Source organism: Chelonia mydas, chromosome 8 (assembly GCF_015237465.2).
Source record: "Chelonia mydas isolate rCheMyd1 chromosome 8, rCheMyd1.pri.v2, whole genome shotgun sequence".
Taxonomy (NCBI): domain Eukaryota; kingdom Metazoa; phylum Chordata; order Testudines; family Cheloniidae; genus Chelonia; species Chelonia mydas.
Genome location: NC_057854.1, coordinates 48,517,488 through 48,534,043, shown reverse-complemented (window position 1 = coordinate 48,534,043; position 16,556 = coordinate 48,517,488). Strand labels below are relative to the sequence as shown.

General features: G+C 43.2%; 1 protein-coding gene across 10 annotated transcripts in view; it reads right to left on the bottom strand.

Moving 5' to 3' along the window:
• Positions 1-16,556, bottom strand: part of RABGAP1L (RAB GTPase activating protein 1 like) — a 556,714-nt gene that overhangs the window by 103,549 nt on the left and 436,609 nt on the right. For all 10 annotated transcript variants that reach the window (XM_007061167.4, XM_027823604.3, XM_043521568.1 and 7 more), the window contains one exon: positions 11,808-11,936. In XM_007061167.4, coding sequence (XP_007061229.2) covers positions 11,808-11,936 — 129 coding nt within the window. The remainder of the gene's footprint in view (positions 1-11,807; positions 11,937-16,556) is intronic.

Below are 16,556 nucleotides of genomic sequence, written 5' to 3'. Positions count from 1 at the left end.
CAGGTCCTTGTTGAGGCGGAGGAGCAGAATATTGGTGCATCTGCTGAGGCTGAAAGTGCTTCCTGACAGGGCAGATGTTATTGACCTAAGAACTTCAAGGTGGCTTTAGTGTCCTTAAGTCCATGGAGCTTGCTGTCCGTGTGGTCCAGGAATTACAGAAGGCTCTCAAATGGCAAATCCTGGATAGTATTCTGGACTGCACAGGGAAGGCCAGAAGACTGCAACCAGGATGATCTATATATGGCAGCTGCAGAAGCCAGGGTTCTAGCAACTGAATCTGCTGCGTCCAGCCCCGCCTACAACGTAGTTCTCGCAGCTGATCTGCCCCCATTGACCAGAGAAGAGAATTCCTGCCTAGTGTTCTCTGAGAGAAGCTCCCTGAACTTTTCCATGGAGTCCCACAAATTAAAATCACACCACCCCAACAGAGCCTGTTGGTTAGCAATACACAGCTGCAAATTCTTGCTGAATAAATCTTTCTGCTGTATAAGTCCAACCTCATAGCATGTTTTGATTTGGGTGATGGCAGCCTAATGCCCCGTCACTCTCATAGATTCATAGATATTTAGGTCAGAAGGGACCATTATGATCATCTAGTCTGACCTCCTGCATAACGCAGGCCACAGAATTTCACCCACCACTCCTGCAAAAAACCTCACACCTATATCTGTGCTATTGAAGTCCTCAAATCGTAGTTTAAAGACTTCAAGGAGCAGAGAATCCTCCAGCAAGTGACCCGTGCCCCATGCTACAGAGGAAGGCAAAAAATCTCCAGGGCCTCTTCCAATCTGCCCTGGAGGAAAATTCCTTCCCGACCCCAAATATGGCGATCAGCTAAACCCTGAGCATATGGGCAAGATTCATCAGCCAGATACTACAGAAAATTCTTTCCTGGGTAACTCGGATCCCACCCCATCTGATATCCCATCACAGGCCATTGGGCCTATTAACCATGAATATTTAATTACCAAAACCATGTTATCCCATCATACCATCTCCTCCATAAACTTATCGAGTTTAATCTTAAAGCCAGATAGATCTTTTGCCCCCACTGCTTCCCTTGAAAGGCTATTCCAAAACTTCACTCCTCTGATGGTTAGAAACCTTCGTCTAATTTCTAGTCTACATTTCCTGGTGGCCAGTTTATATCCATTTGTTCTTGTGTCCACATTGGTACTGAACTTAAATAATTCCCCTCCCTCTCTGGTATTTATCCCTCTGATATATTTAGAGAGAGCAATCATGTCTCCCCTCAACCTTCTTTTAGTTAGGCTAAACAAGCCAAGCTCCTTGAGTCTCCTTTCATAAGACAAGTTTTCCATTCCTCGGATCATCCTAGTAGCCCTTCTCTGTACCTGTTCCAGTTTGAATTCATCCTTCTTAAACATGGGAGACCAGAACTGCACACAGTATTCCAGGTGAGGTCTCACCAGTGCCTTGTATAACGGTACTAAACCTCCTTATCCCTACTGGAAATACCTCTCCTGATGCATCCCAAGACCGCATTAGCTTTTTTCACGGCCATATCACATTGGCGACTCATAGTCATTCTATGATCAACCAATACTCCAAGGTCCTTTTCCTCCTCCGTTACTTCTAATTGATGCGTCCCTAGCTTATAACTAAAATTCTTGTTATTAATCCCTAAATGCACGACCTTACACTTCTCACTATTAAATTTCATCCTATTACTATTACTCCAGTTTACAAGGTCATCCAGATCCTCCTGTAGGATCTGGATTACCTGGATGACCCTGTCCTTCTCTAAATTGGCAATACCTCCCAGCTTTGTACCATCCGCAAACTTTATTAGCACACTCCCACTTTTTGTGCCGAGGTCAGTAATAAAAAGATTAAATAAGACTGGTCCCAAAACCGATCCTTGAGGAACTCCACTGGTAACCACCCTCCAGCCTGACAGTTCATCTTTCAGTAGGACCCGTTGTAGTCTCCCCTTTAACCAATTCCTTATCAACCTTTCAATTTTCCTATTGATCCCCATCTTATCCAATTTAACTAATAATTCCCCATGTGGCACGGCATCAAACGCCTTACTGAAATCTAGGTAAATTAGATCCACTGTGTTTCCTTTGTCTAAAAAATCTGTTACTTTCTCAAAGAAGGAGATCAGGTTGGTTTGGCACGATCTACCTTTTGTAAAACCGTGTTGTATTTTGTCCCATTTACCATTGACTTCAATGTCCTTAACTACCTTCTCCTTCAAAATTTTTTCCAAGACCTTGCATACTACAGATGTCAAACTAACAGGCCTATAATTACCCGCCTCGCTTTTTTCCCCTTTCTTAAAAATAGGAACTATGTTAGCAATTCTCCAATCATACGGTACAACCCCTGAGTTTACAGATTCATTAAAAATTCTTGCTAACGGGCTTGCAATTTCATGTGCCAATTCCTTTAATATTCTTGAATGAAGATTATCTGGGCCCCCCGATTTACTCCCATTAAGCTGTTTGAGTTTCGCTTCTACCTCAAATATGGTAATGTCTACCTCCATATCCTCATTCCCATTTGTCAGGCTACCATTATCCCTAAGATCCTCTTTTGTCTTATTAAAGACTGAGGCAAAGTATTTGTTTAGATATTGGGCCATGCCTAGATTATCCTTGACCTCCACTCCATCCTCAGTGTTTAGCGGTCCCACTTCTTCTTTCTTTGTTTTCTTATTTATATGGCTATAGAACATTTTACTATTGGTTTTAATTCCCTTTGCAAGGTCCAACTCTACTTGACTTTTAGCCTGTCTCACTTTATCCCTACATGTTCTGACCTCAATAGCTGCTGTGACAACTAATGAGCCCAGAGGTGGGTGAGTATAAAGGTACTCAAAACCTTGGGAGGATACATAGTACTTTCTTTCTTCCCTGGTAGTGGTGGGAGGCAAAGAGGATGGAGTCTGTCATAGGCTCTGGTATTGCCTCATTAATTGGCAGAGCTACCTTGGAGAGAGACCCATAGATGATAAAATGTCAGCCAGGCAAAGTGAGGAGACTCTAACCTCGTCAACCTGTACACCTCAGTCTGCAGCCACTGTCCTTAGTAACTTGTGATAAACATTAAAATCATCAGGATGGGGTGGAGTTGCCCCGGATGAAACAGCCTCATCTGGAGTGGGCAAAGAGGAGGCAAAGACTGGAGGTGGTAGAATCTTTTCTACCAGCTTTTGCTCTGGTCCTGGAACCTCTTCTTGACGCTCAATACCTGCTTGGTACCAGACTCTGGGGACTGAACCGCTCAGTGAGCAGACTCTGCCCTCCTAGACGAAGGCACTGAGTATGCACGGTGTGGGAAAGATCTGGAAGCTGGAGGAACTCTTCAGGGTCCAAAACAGCCACTGATACAGGGCAGGACCCCATTGTCCTGGCCACCTTCCCACAGAAGATCCTATTGAAGAGTCATCGTGGTAGGTTGACAAAGGGGATCTTTGAGGAGAGCAGTGGGTCCTGCTTTTGGGTTGTGAGATGTGAGAGCCCACCTCAGAGTCCAATGACAAAGAGTCCCCTTCTTCTGACCATAGTGGGGCTGATCCAGTCAGGCTGGGGACCAGTGCTGAGAGCCTGGTGATAGGGGGAGCGCCGCAATCCTTGCAGGCTTCCTCTTGGATGGTACCAAGGGCCCGTGTGTCCTGGAAGCAGGCAACTATGAAACCAGAGGTTGAATCAATGGTGGATGGGGCGTCAGTGCCAAGGGATCAGACTCCTTAAGGAAGGAGATACCAGCACCAACAAGCAGAGCAGATTTCTTGCTGCCACAAATGCCTCCGAGCTAGTCAGCACCAAGAGGATCTCTTGTTGCAGTGCTGAAGAAGTTGATGGTGCTGCTTCCAGCACCAGGCTCGACAGTGCTCCTTGCAGTGCCAGAGCTGACTGAGCCAACTTAGGTACTGATTTGGAGAAAGAATGCTTAGGTTTCAGGTGCACTGTACTCAACTCCTTAACAGACTTAGAGGGTGGAGACCTTGCCCTGGCTGGGGTCTCACTGGAAGTTTTGTATTTCTTCCTTGGTACAGGTGAGAGAGAATGGTGCTGAGATTCTGCTAAAACTGGAGGCAAGTATCTCACTGAAGCTGCAGCACTTGGCATTGAGTCAGACCAGAACGGCTCCACGATGGCCTGAGCGCCACTTCCATCAGCAGGAATTTCAGCCTAGCCTCCCTGTCCTCTTTTGTTGTAGGCTTGAACTCTGCAAATCTGACACCAGCCCCTTATGTGTGCGGTCGCTCACTAGCATCGGCCTCGAGCAAGAAGCGCAGGGCTTGAAGCCTGGTGACGAAACTCTGTTTTGTGAATAAGAAACCACCCAAACGGGGAAAACAACAAATCTGAAACATTTTGTTTGTTTAAACACATCTAAAACTTACTAACTATCCGAACTATACTGAAGACTAGACCAACTATATATATATATATATACACACATACACACACACACACAATATTTACAAAGAGAGAGAGACAGAGCGCAAGCGAGCGCTGTTCTGGCATTGAACAGAGTTCCAATAACTGTCATGGGTGCTAAAAAGGAACTGAGGGGGGTGGGGGTAGAGGCGGCTCTGCCCTTTATAACTGCAAACAGTGGTGCACGGCAGCAGGGGGGAGCTCAAGCTGCCCAACGGGTTCCGCTAAGAGAAAAAGTTTCTGATGGCCGTACGCTGGGCACACCAACCCCAGGAGTGAAATGCACATGTGCCATCTCTCAAAGAAGAAATTAATGATAAATGAAGTTCAGCTGAAATCTTTTCACCAGGCTTGGCTGCTCCTAGGCTTCCTATAACAGGACTGCTAGATCCCCTCCCACCTCTCTTATGTTTGAATAAGCTAATGAACCACTTGCTTCAGTGAGTCAGCAGAACCCACTTAACATTCCTTTGCAGGAATAATACCTTCTAACAGGGTGGTGTGGGGTGTTTCTCTCTCTCTCTCTCACACACACACACACACACACACACAGCCAGCCTGTGACACTAAATCTAAATTGACGTTTTTCTTTTAACTTAATTCCATTTCCCTCCACTGCCAATGAACTAGGCATCATTCTTAACCTTGAGTTGTCCTTCCCCTCCCTCCAACACTACCTATTTGGATGTGCATACCTCTGCAACATAACCTAAGTGGGACAGTGCCTTGATTCCACCTCTGCTGAACTCAGTTGTGCCTTTACCTCACCCTTCAAACTCCAGGATGTGCAGAATTCTACTTTCTGCCTTCTTATCCATATAAACAACTGTGTCCACATCACACCCTCAAACAACTCAGCTGACTTCCAATTCATTTTGGGATTTAGTTCAGAATTCCCTTTCCTGTTTTAGAAAGAACTCATGCTCTTGCTAGAGTCAACCTCACAGACTTGGTTTCCTCCTCCCTTGCTAAACTAGTATTGGGCTCCATTTCTCCCCACAATATGGCTACCTTTCATGAAAGAACACTCCTTTCTGCAGCTCTTGCTATCTGGAAGAGCGTTCCTCCGCACATCTGATTCATTTGATCTCCTTCCCCTTTTCACATGTGGTATCTGTTCTCCCTGGCTTATCCCTCCTAATACCTCTCTCCCTTTGTTATTGGCCTTTTGGCAGACTGCTTTCATCTATTCACCACACACCATTGTTTCTTGTAATGCATACCATAATATTATCTTGTATTAATTAATGTTGTGAATCATTTAAAGATACAGTTTGCTATCCAAACAGATATAAAAGATGTTCTTATATAGAAAATAAAATTGTACTCTATTGAAATTTATTTTTAAAAACTAGGATTAACTGTTCTAAGAATAATTAATTTGAAGACATATTGCACTGTGCTGGTTTGGTAATTTCTACTAGTTTGGGGATTGCATTTATGTGTGATACAAACGTTTGTAACAATTTTTAACTTCAAAATAGTCTAATAGCTTTGGCTGCATACCAGCAAACAGGTACTCCACTAGAAAAGTTGCAGGAGGACAAAAACAATGAATGACAAAAGATTTTAATGCAAAATCCTTTAAAAGAATAATAAACTGAGTGGAAGAAAAATTGAGACAGCATAAGTATTCTGAGAATTCCATACTCTGCACAGATTTAATTTACCAAATAGAGTGAAAGTCATTCTAAGTTTGGGGGGGTGGAGGGGGAAGACTCTTATTAAGCATATGTAGCCAAAATCACAGTAGCCATCATATTGGGTGGTAATAACAAAACTGTATCTGACACAATAAGTTAATAACATCATCATTAATATACTACCTTTTACATTGAATGATTCCAAAATAATTCACAAACTAGGTATATACATAAAATCACTGAAATACAACTAGCTGGCACGCAATGAATTGCACAAGAGTAAGGTGAGGAAAATTTGGGCCTAAGAAAATGGGCAAACTCCTTCTCTTACAAAAAGTGCCATACGACTCTCTATGATGCCAACACAGAGCTAAGGCACTTCTATATTTAAGGTCTCTGAAAAATGCATACAAAGTAAACAGCATAGAAATCAATTTATTTAGCTCAGCAGAAACCAGGCCTGAAATTATTCGAACCAGGGTTTGAACCGTGGTCTGACTGAATATAGGTATGTCAAACCTGAAGCTTAACCTTTTAAGCCTTTCCCTCCCATACTTTCATCTCTGAAGGGAAGGATTCAAGTCCTGGCGTAGGTGACAAGTAAAAGGGATTTTAGTCTCAACCTTATGTTCACTTTACAAACCTTGTCCTTGCACAATAAAAAATTGTCAACCAATGTGACACAGAAATGGTTACCTACCTTTCTGTAACTGTTGTTCTTCAAGATGCATTGTGCATGTCCATGCCCAGCGCATGGTTGTTGAAGATTTTCTCCTCTATCTGTACCCGTTGGGGTAGTTCAAGTGTCCTCTGCTGCCATGTGCTACTGGATGCAGGTATAAAGGGCGGAGCTGCTCTTGACCCCCCTCAGTTCCTTTCTACTGCATAAACTCCAATAGAGAGGGGTGGGTCATGGAAAAGACATGTGCAACACATCTCAAAGAACAGTTATGGAAAGGCATGAAACTGTTTCTTCTTCAAGTGATTGCACAGGTCCATTCCACTATAGGTGATTCACAAGCAGATTGATCTGGAGGTGGGCCTGGAATCTATTTGAACAGTGATTGTAGAACAACGTGCCCAAATCTGGCATCGTTCCTGGATTAAAGGGCTCTAGTATAATGAGAAGCAAGCGAGAGCACTGATGACCATGTCCAGAGTAGGAATTGTGCCAGGAAAGCCACAATTGTGCGTGTGCCCTCGTTGAATGGGCTAGCATGCTAGCCGGTGGAATGACGTTAGCCAATTGGCAACATAAACACATATACAAAGAAATCCAAGAGGAAATCCTCTGAGAGGATACCGAGGGACCTTTCATTCTGTCAACCGCTGTGATGAACAATTGTGATGATGACCTAAATGATTTAGTCCGGTCTAGGTAAAAAGCTGAAGCTCTTCTGACATCTAAAGAGTGGAGCTTTTCTTCATCTCTGTGAGCATGAGGCTACCGGAAGAAAGTTGGCAAATAGATTGCCTGATTAATGTGAAAATTGGAAACAACTTTCGTCAGGTACTTTGGGGGAGGGCAAAGATAAATGTTGTTCTTAAAAAAGACCTTACAGGAGGCTCTGATACCAGACCTCTCAACTCGCCCACTCTTCTAACTGAGGTAGTTGCAATAAAACACAACACTTTCACAGAGAGGTGGAACAGAGAACAAGTCTTGCATGGTTCAAAGGGTGGTCCCATTAACTTTGCTAATAGGAGGTTCAGATCTGATGAGGGGGGGATAAGTTCTTGTACACGTCCAGCCCTTTCAAAAACTTGATAGCAATGGGATTGGAAAAAAGAGATCTATTATTCATGGATGAGTGGAAAACAGAGACAGTTGCCAGATGAACTTTGACAGAACTAACTGCTAGATCTTGATGTTTCAAGTACAGAAGATCATCCATCAAATGTTGGGCTGGGACTTGCTCCAGAGGAACAACTTTCTGATGGGTCTAGATGGAAAAATGCTTCCATTTAGCCAGGTAAGTACTCTTAGTTGAAGATTTTCTACTATTTAGAAGTACTTCTTCCATGTTCTTTGAGCAAGTCTTTTCTAACAGTTTTAGCCATGAAGTATCCATGCTGTCATGTGGAGGGCCCGCAAGTTGGGGTGGAAGAGGCAGCCGTGGTCCTGGGAAATTATATCTGGATTCAGCAGGTGAGACAATGTAGGTCTGACTGACAAGGTTATCAGGGTCGGGAACCAGTGCTGCCGATGCCACACTAGTACTGTAGTATGAGGCGAGCATGGTCTCGTTTGATCTTGGACAAGATTCTGGGCAGTAACAGGATCGAAGGGAAGGCATACAGCAGGGTGTTCTTCAAGGGCAACAGGAATACATCCGTCAACAAACAAGGCTGTGATCTCCTTGGGAACAGAACTGATGGCACTTTCTTTTGGTCCTTGCTGCAACCAGGTCCATTTGGGGAATGCCCCACCATCAGAAGATCGACCTGGCCATGTCTGGACAATGTGACCACTTGAAAAGGACTTGCTCAACTGATCTGCCAGCATATTCTTCACCCCTGGAAGGGAAGCAGCTCTGACATGAACAGAGTTGGCTATGCAGAACTCCAGACACAACCAAATGGAATGTGCTTCTCCTTGTCTGTTTACATAAAACATGATGGCTGTGTTGTCTGTTAACACTAGCAGATTTTTCCCCTTAATATGTATAAGGAAAGCCCAACACACAAGATGGACAGTTCACAATTCTCTGACATTTATATGAGCCTTTAGATCTTGGGAAGACCACAGACCTTGAGTCTGCGGCGACCCCATACGTACTCTCCAACCCAGTGATGACCCATCTAAAGAGCGTGCTAGTTGCAGGGGAACAGTGGGGATCCCCCACAAACTTTCAGAGGGTCTGTCCACCAGTCCAGAGATGACAAGATTAGCACTGGTACTTGAACCACCATGTCTAGATGATGATGGCTCAAGGAATACACTGAAGCTAGCCACCCTTGTAGCTTTTTACGATGCAGTCTGGCATGCTTCACTCTGTGCATAAGTAAGAGTTGTTCTGGTCACCAGCTTGCCCTTGTCCACCATCGCATTTAAGTCCTGCCTTCAGCCGTCTCGTAACCTGTCCTTAAACTTCAACATGTTATTCCACAAGGTAAAATCATACCGACCTAGGAGTGCCTGTTGATATGCAATCCTAAACTGCAGACCCCCACAGTAGCAGTACCAAAATTTAAACTGTCTAAAGACCTAAAACTGAAACTTACAACTAACACTAACTAACTAACTACTATTTCTAAGAAAATGGGTATAATTTACACTGGAATGAGGGAAGAACTTGCAATAGCTACTGTATACTGTGCAATAGCCACAGTATTCTTGTCAGCAAGTTAAGGAAGTATGGGCTGGATGAATGCACTATAAGGTGGGTAGAAAGCTGGCTAGATTGTCGGGCTCAACGGGTAGTGATCAATGGCTCCACGTCTAGTTGGCAGCCGGTGTCAAGTGGAGTGCCCCAGGGGTCGGTCCTGGGGCCGGATTTGTTCAATATCTTCATAAATGATCTGGAGGATGGTGTGGATTGCACTCTCAGCAAATTTGCGGATGATACTAAACTGGGAGGAGTGGTAGATACGCTGGAGGGGAGGGATAGGATACAGAAGGACCTAGACAAATTGGAGGATTGGGCCAAAAGAAATCTGATGAGGTTCAATAAGGATAAGTGCAGGGTCCTGCACTTAGGACGGAAGAATCCAATGCACCGCTACAGACTAGGGACCGAATGGCTAGGCAGCAGTTCTGCGGAAAAGGACCTAGGGGTGACAGTGGACGACAAGCTGGATATGAGTCAGCAGTGTGCCCTTGTTGCCAAAAAGGCCAATGGCATTTTGGGATGTATAAGTAGGGGCATAGCGAGCAGATCGAGGGACGTGATCGTTCCCCTCTATTCGACATTGGTGAGGCCTCATCTGGAGTACTGTGTCCAGTTTTGGGCCCCACACTACAAGAAGGATGTGGATAAATTGGAGAGAGTCCAGCGAAGGGCAACAAAAATGATTAGGGGTCTGGAACACATGACTTATGAGGAGAGGCTGAGGGAGCTGGGATTGTTTAGTCTGCAGAAGAGAAGAATGAGGGGGGATTTGATAGCTGCTTTCAACTACCTGAAAGGGGGTTCCAAAGAGGATGGCTCTAGACTGTTCTCAATGGTAGCAGATGACAGAACGAGGAGTAATGGTCTCAAGTTGCAGTGGGGGAGGTTTAGATTGGATATTAGGAAAAACTTTTTCACTAAGAGGGTGGTGAAACACTGGAATGCGTTACCTAGGGAGGTGGTAGAATCTCCTTCCTTAGAGGTTTTTACGGTCAGGCTTGACAAAGCCCTGGCTGGGATGATTTAACTGGGACTTGGTCCTGCTTCGAGCAGGGGGTTGGACTAGATGACCTTCTGAGGTCCCTTCCAACCCTGATATTCTATGATTCTATGATTCCAACAATTGTCATGAGCAGTTAGAAGGAACTGAGAAGGGTCGGGGGTGGCTCCACCTTTTATACCTGCACACACTGGTGCACAGCAGCAGAGAGCACCTGAGCTGCCCCGACAGGTTCTGTTGGGTGAAAAAATCTCTGACAAACATTCACTAAGTGCACACTCACCTACAGTGGAATGGACATGCGCAATCACTTTGAAGAATAACTGTCAATCTTCATTCAAATGTAGAAGTAAATTGGAGTTAGCAGTGGTGTTCCAAATGAAGGCTGAGGTGCATTGGCAGCATTGTTTGGAAAATTTGCACAGCATTTGCCTTCTATAGGCTGGACTCAACCTAGTGCTGAGAGTCTCTCACTTTCATAAGTGTTTTAATATTAATACATACAAAGTAGTAGCCTAATAAAGTATTAAACTAGAAAAACAGAAAGAAATTAGTTCTCAGTAGTGCACTGTGATTAAATAAAAGCTTCATTTTCTAATTTTTTCCCAGTGGGAAGATCATACTTTCTGGTGATACACTCTCAGCCCATTTTGCTGAGCATTACTTACACAATTCCAATTAATAGAAAAGCCTCAAGACTTGAGTTAAGAATACCCCTTTGCATTTAGGACCAAAATCTGCTACCAAATGGTTAAGCTTTACTTTTATAATCATTCCAACAGAAAAATGCCAGATCGAAGAGGAGACCAACCCCCAACATCCCACCTCTACATCCTCTTGCATTTTATCGATTTAAAGTCATTATTTCCCCTAGCATAGACTTACGGAAGAACTGAGAGAGTTTCCCCAGATTAGCAATCCATCACTACAAAAACACGACCCTAGTACAGAGCTCCTAAGAAGCCCATTGTTTGCAGATAAGGCTCTGGCTAGGGTACCATTTGGACAGAGGACCATTGTCTCAGTAAGCGTAAACTGCAAAAGAGATTGTCTTCTACTCCAAAACATTTACATTATAAAACAATACCTGGCAGATGAATAGCCCCAAAGGCAAGACACCTGGTAGCCCAAATTAACAAATGGCTGTGTGAGCCTCAGACATACCATCCAGCTTTTTAGTCTTTTGACTATTTACAAATTAACTAAGTGACATCTCTACTTTTACTTTTCCAACTATAAATCAATTTCCCTATTCTACTTAGTTGCTTTATTCAAAGCAGAGTTTGAGGAAAAAATGCCCGATTCATTATTTTGTTTAAATATAAAGAGTAAGAATTTCACTTTTATTTCCATGTTCTGCTGCCTCTTTCCCTCTATACTCTTTGGCGGAATTAGAGATAGCGAAGAACACTCTCACCTTAATGTTGCAGGCCTGTTCCATCAGTCTTCTAGCGTTCTCTTCTGCTCTGTACCTCTTTGGCAGCTGAACTCTGAAGAATTTTAAAGCCCCTTCAAAATCAGCCTGTAAAAGGTCCTCCTTAGAGGTCTGCAATGAAATACAGATAAGAACTATTATACACACAGAGAACATCCATACCTACTCTATTATTGCATGTATCATCTGCTAAATTTATTCCAAACAGCCACCGTTCACATTAGCTCAAAAAACAACAACAACAAAAAAAACAACTCTAGGACAATGGTTCTCTAAACTATACCTTATAAGATGAAATAAAAAGTCAAGAGCACATCCAGAAAAATCCCAGGCAAAGCAGCATGATAAGAGGACTTTAAAAAGCTGATGTACTTATCTTTCCATACCTGGAGGCTGAGAAAGTGCATCTGGCAAAGCCTGTCAAGATGGAACTCAGGGACAGAAAAAGCTAGGTGGAGAATTATGGTGTTTTTGAGATGGTTTGTGCTTCTTAGGTTGTTGCTGATTTCAGTAACTCCCTGCTAGAAAGACACTGTATATGGCTGCAGACATGATCAGCAGAAGTAAAAGTGCTTCTGTTGAGGAGCCTGTGATGCTAAATTCATATGTAGCACTGTGCCAGAAAAAGCATTACACCCCACCTCTGTATTTTTCAGTTTAATGCTTATCACAGTGGTATTGAGCCAAAACCATAGCCAGTACCATACTTGGAAAAGCGAAGAGATGAAGATTCAACAGAAATCCAGTAGTGCTGCTGACAGGGTAATATGAACAGTTGCATAGAGATTAGTATTTGTTTCTGTTACTCACGCTTTACTAAAAATGTATGTAAAATTTAATAAGATTAACTTCTGCATTTGAGAGAATACAAAAGACTACGGCTACAATTTTCAAGTGTGAATACTGTGACAGGGCAAGGCCAGATGGCTATAGAAAAGTAGTGTGAGATAGATATATTAGCTCCAGACTAAACAAATCCCTGGTACCAGGATAAATTAAATGGCAGCTGCTCCAGGTCAATTAAGACACCTGGGGCCAATTAAGAACTCTCCAGGGAGAATGCTAGGTTGATTGGGACACCTGAAGCCAATCAGGGACTGGCTGAAACTAGTTAAAAGTCTCCCAGTTAGTCAGGTTGGTGTGGCTGTCAGGAGCTGTGGGAGGAAGTTGTGCTGTTGGAGAGACTGAGTAGTACATACCATATAAGGCACAAGGAAGGAAGCCCTGAGGTAAGGGTGAAGTGGAGCTTGAGGAAGTGGGGGCTACTGTGGGGAAGCAGCCCAGGGATTGTAGGTGTCATGTTTCTAAAGGTAAGCTGCCACAGCTGATACTGTTAGGGTCCCTGGGCTGGAGCCTGGAGTAGAGGGCGGGCCTGGGCTTCCCGCTTTGCCGTCCCCTGATTAATCCCTGAGACTAGGAGACAACAGAGACTGTGCAAGGGAGGATAGTTTCTCCTCACCTCCCTTGCTGGCTTATGATGAAAATGGCTCAGTAGACTGTGACCCTTGTCTCTAGAGAGAAGGGTTATGTGGAGGGTCACAGTGAGCCTCTGAGGCTAGCGAATTCCACCAGGAAACGTGGGACCCATGGAGACAAGGACAGAGCTTTGTCACAATACCCAACTTCCATGTGTATGTTGCACTAGGTTTGCACACAGGTCAGGGATGCACATATGCAATAGGTGTGTGTGCACAAATCCCCAAAGTGAACTACTCAGTTTCCCAAATGAAGCCTCACCAGTTCAAAATCTCGAAGTCTTCAAATGAAGATTGGAAGCCTTTCTGGAAGATATGCTTTAGTCATACACAAGTGATTGGGCTCAATACAGGCATAACTGGATCAAATTCTATGGCCTGTACTATGCAGGAGTTCAGACTAGATGTTCTAATGATCCCTTCTGGTCTTAAAATCTGTGAAAATCTAACTGAAGAAAATGATCCTGATGCTTTCAGTTATGAATCAATGCTACATACCTTGTGAACCTGGATATTCTTATTGCAGGATTGGTTCATTTACATATAAATAATTAAATCAACTATATAAACACTATTTTTTTTAAAAGAGCAAATATAACTTTTCCTAAATGCTTTAAATTATAATTATATTTCAGTAAAAAGCTGCAGGCTTTAAAGCATGTACCAGAAACAGTCAAGCATAGGAAGTGGCCCAGCTGGCCACAAACAGCTCTTTTGAAAATGCAGTAGCAGCTGGGCCCAGAAAAGATGGAAGGAGGGGCCTGAAAGGAACAATCTAGTTAAGCTTAATACAATTTTTAAATGGTACTCAAGATTGTGCAGGTGTTTACATTTTTGCTCCCATTTTTATTACAAAACATTTTTCATAGTGAGAGTATACAGTGCATACATCAGAAAAAAGGCTTTAAAATTCCTTCAAATTGTGTATCTAATTTGTTAAAGTGGTAGGAAGAGCCAGGGTGAATTTTCCTGATCACTAATCTCTTGAGTAGTTTAGTGCATGAGGATGGTACCTGAAGTATGCCACTTCAACACTGACAATGTTGCCAGTTATTGACCCGTTTTTATCCCCCTTTTTGGGAAACATCATGGAGAAGGTTGTAGTAGGGGAACTCTGGCAGTTTTTGGAGCCTTTGGATTTCCTCAGTTGGGCTTAAGGCCCATGTATGGGGGACAGACTACACTGGATGTGTTGACTAATGATCTCCTCCTAATGACTAAAGAAGATCAAATGTCCATGCTGATTTTTTTTGGGTGTGTTGGTAATCTTTGCCACCACCGATCACAAGATATGGTTGACAGGTTCATGACCCCTCAAGGAGTAGCTTAAGTTGCTTGAGTAGCACTGTGTGTGTGAGATTCCAGAAAGCAAGTGTTGTTCTACCCCAAAAATTCTCATGTAGGGTTCCACAGGGATTTTACGTAGAAGGAGCTCAGATACTATCCTGATGAAGCTCTAATAGATGGAAGGACTGCTGACAGAATGTTTTCCATCCAGGTTCTGGACTTCAAAAGTCGATGCCAGAGCCTTGATTTCTTAGCCTTCCAGCCACACTGCAAATCCCATCTTTTTGCCAGGCTATGATAAGGAAGGGGATTGAGTGCTGGAATTAGATTATCCTATTTTTATGACAGGTTTCAGAGTAGCAGCCGTGTTAGTCTGTATCCGCAAAAAGAAAAGGAGGACTTGTGGCATCTTAGAGAAGGTGCCACAAGTCCTCCTTTTCTTTTTGCGGATACAGACTAACATGGATGCTACTCTGAAACCTGTCATTATGTAAGCCACTGAATTTAGCCATATGGAGTGGATAAATTTGTTAGTCTCTAAGGTGCCACAAGTCCTCCTATTTTTATGTGACTTTTTAGTTTGAATTGGCCTGGATTAGTCTGTTCATTTGTGTTGTCTGTATTCTATTTGTATTTTTTAATTAATATATTGCACCAAGAGCTCCAGATAGGTGCCCTATAAATCCGTTAAATCAACTCAATTAAATACACACTACAATTTCTCCAGTATATCTTAATACGATATAGGGGTAGCAGAGAAGAGAAAGTGCTATTTGAAAACAGGCACCAAAGTATCAGTCTTCAAATACACTGTGAGACAATTTCCCCCCACCCAGCAATAGGACTTTTCAAATGTATTCCAAATGCATTTTTGGGGTCCAGGACACTGTCGGGACCATTCTGAATGCAGTTCTCCTAGGCAGCTAGAAACTCAAGCCCTTGGAACAGCAAAAGCACCACACTCCCCAAGCAGTAGTTCATTATAAAAAAACTCCCAAAGCACTGAACCAAACTTTGATGCAAGCAACTTGCTAAGAGAACCAAATTTTGTTTTGTATAATTTACATGTATTATTTTGTTCTCCCAAGCTATTCATTTACTATTATTTACTACTTATGTAAATAAGAACTATTCATACGAGTAAGAGTTTACTGGATTGAGCCTATAGCCATTGAAAAGTACGAGTTATGAAGTTTTAGAGCAGGTACACAGTGTTTAGCTGAAGCCTTAATATTTGGACTTTTCTATTTCACAATGCATTTTTAATTTAAAAAAAACAACAACCCTGTTAATTGAAATGTTAAAGTTTTGCAGTGAAAAATCACATGAAGTCAAAAAATTCCAAAGTAAAGATTCTAAGAATAATGTTCAGTGATTGCATTTGCGTATGTCTTATACTCTTAAGTTGTTCAACAAACAGAAATATTTAGCTACTTATTAGAACAGGAAAGAAAAAAGCAATAGAAAACAGTATATGCGTGTGTGATGGGGTGTCCACTGCACACAAGACTGGAAAGGGTTAAGGTGGGCCAATTAACTGCCCAGGTTGCACCTGGACCAGGAGCCAGGGAGCAGGGATTGATTAAATGGGGCTCAGCTGGGCAGGAACAGGAAAAGCCTGTCTGTATAAAAGTCCAGGAGCTGAGAACAGGAGGATGCTGCAGAGGAGTAGTCTACAATCGCCCTCTGGGAGGTGTGTTTGGGGCTACAGAGAGTAGCCTACAGTTATTCCCTGGGTGGAGGGAGTTTGGCTGGCACACCCAGAGAGGTGGGAGAGCCAGCAAGATAGGAAAGGCACAGGCGAAAACAGCAAGGAATAGGAGTGCAGACCTTGACTGCTGATTAGAGGGCCCCAGGCCAGGGGTTTCCCTACCAGCTAGTGATGAAGTAGCACCAGCTCAGGCACTCTTCCCGCTCAGTACCCAGCCGGTGCCACCCCCTCAAGTCAGGGGACTACTTAGCCACCTGA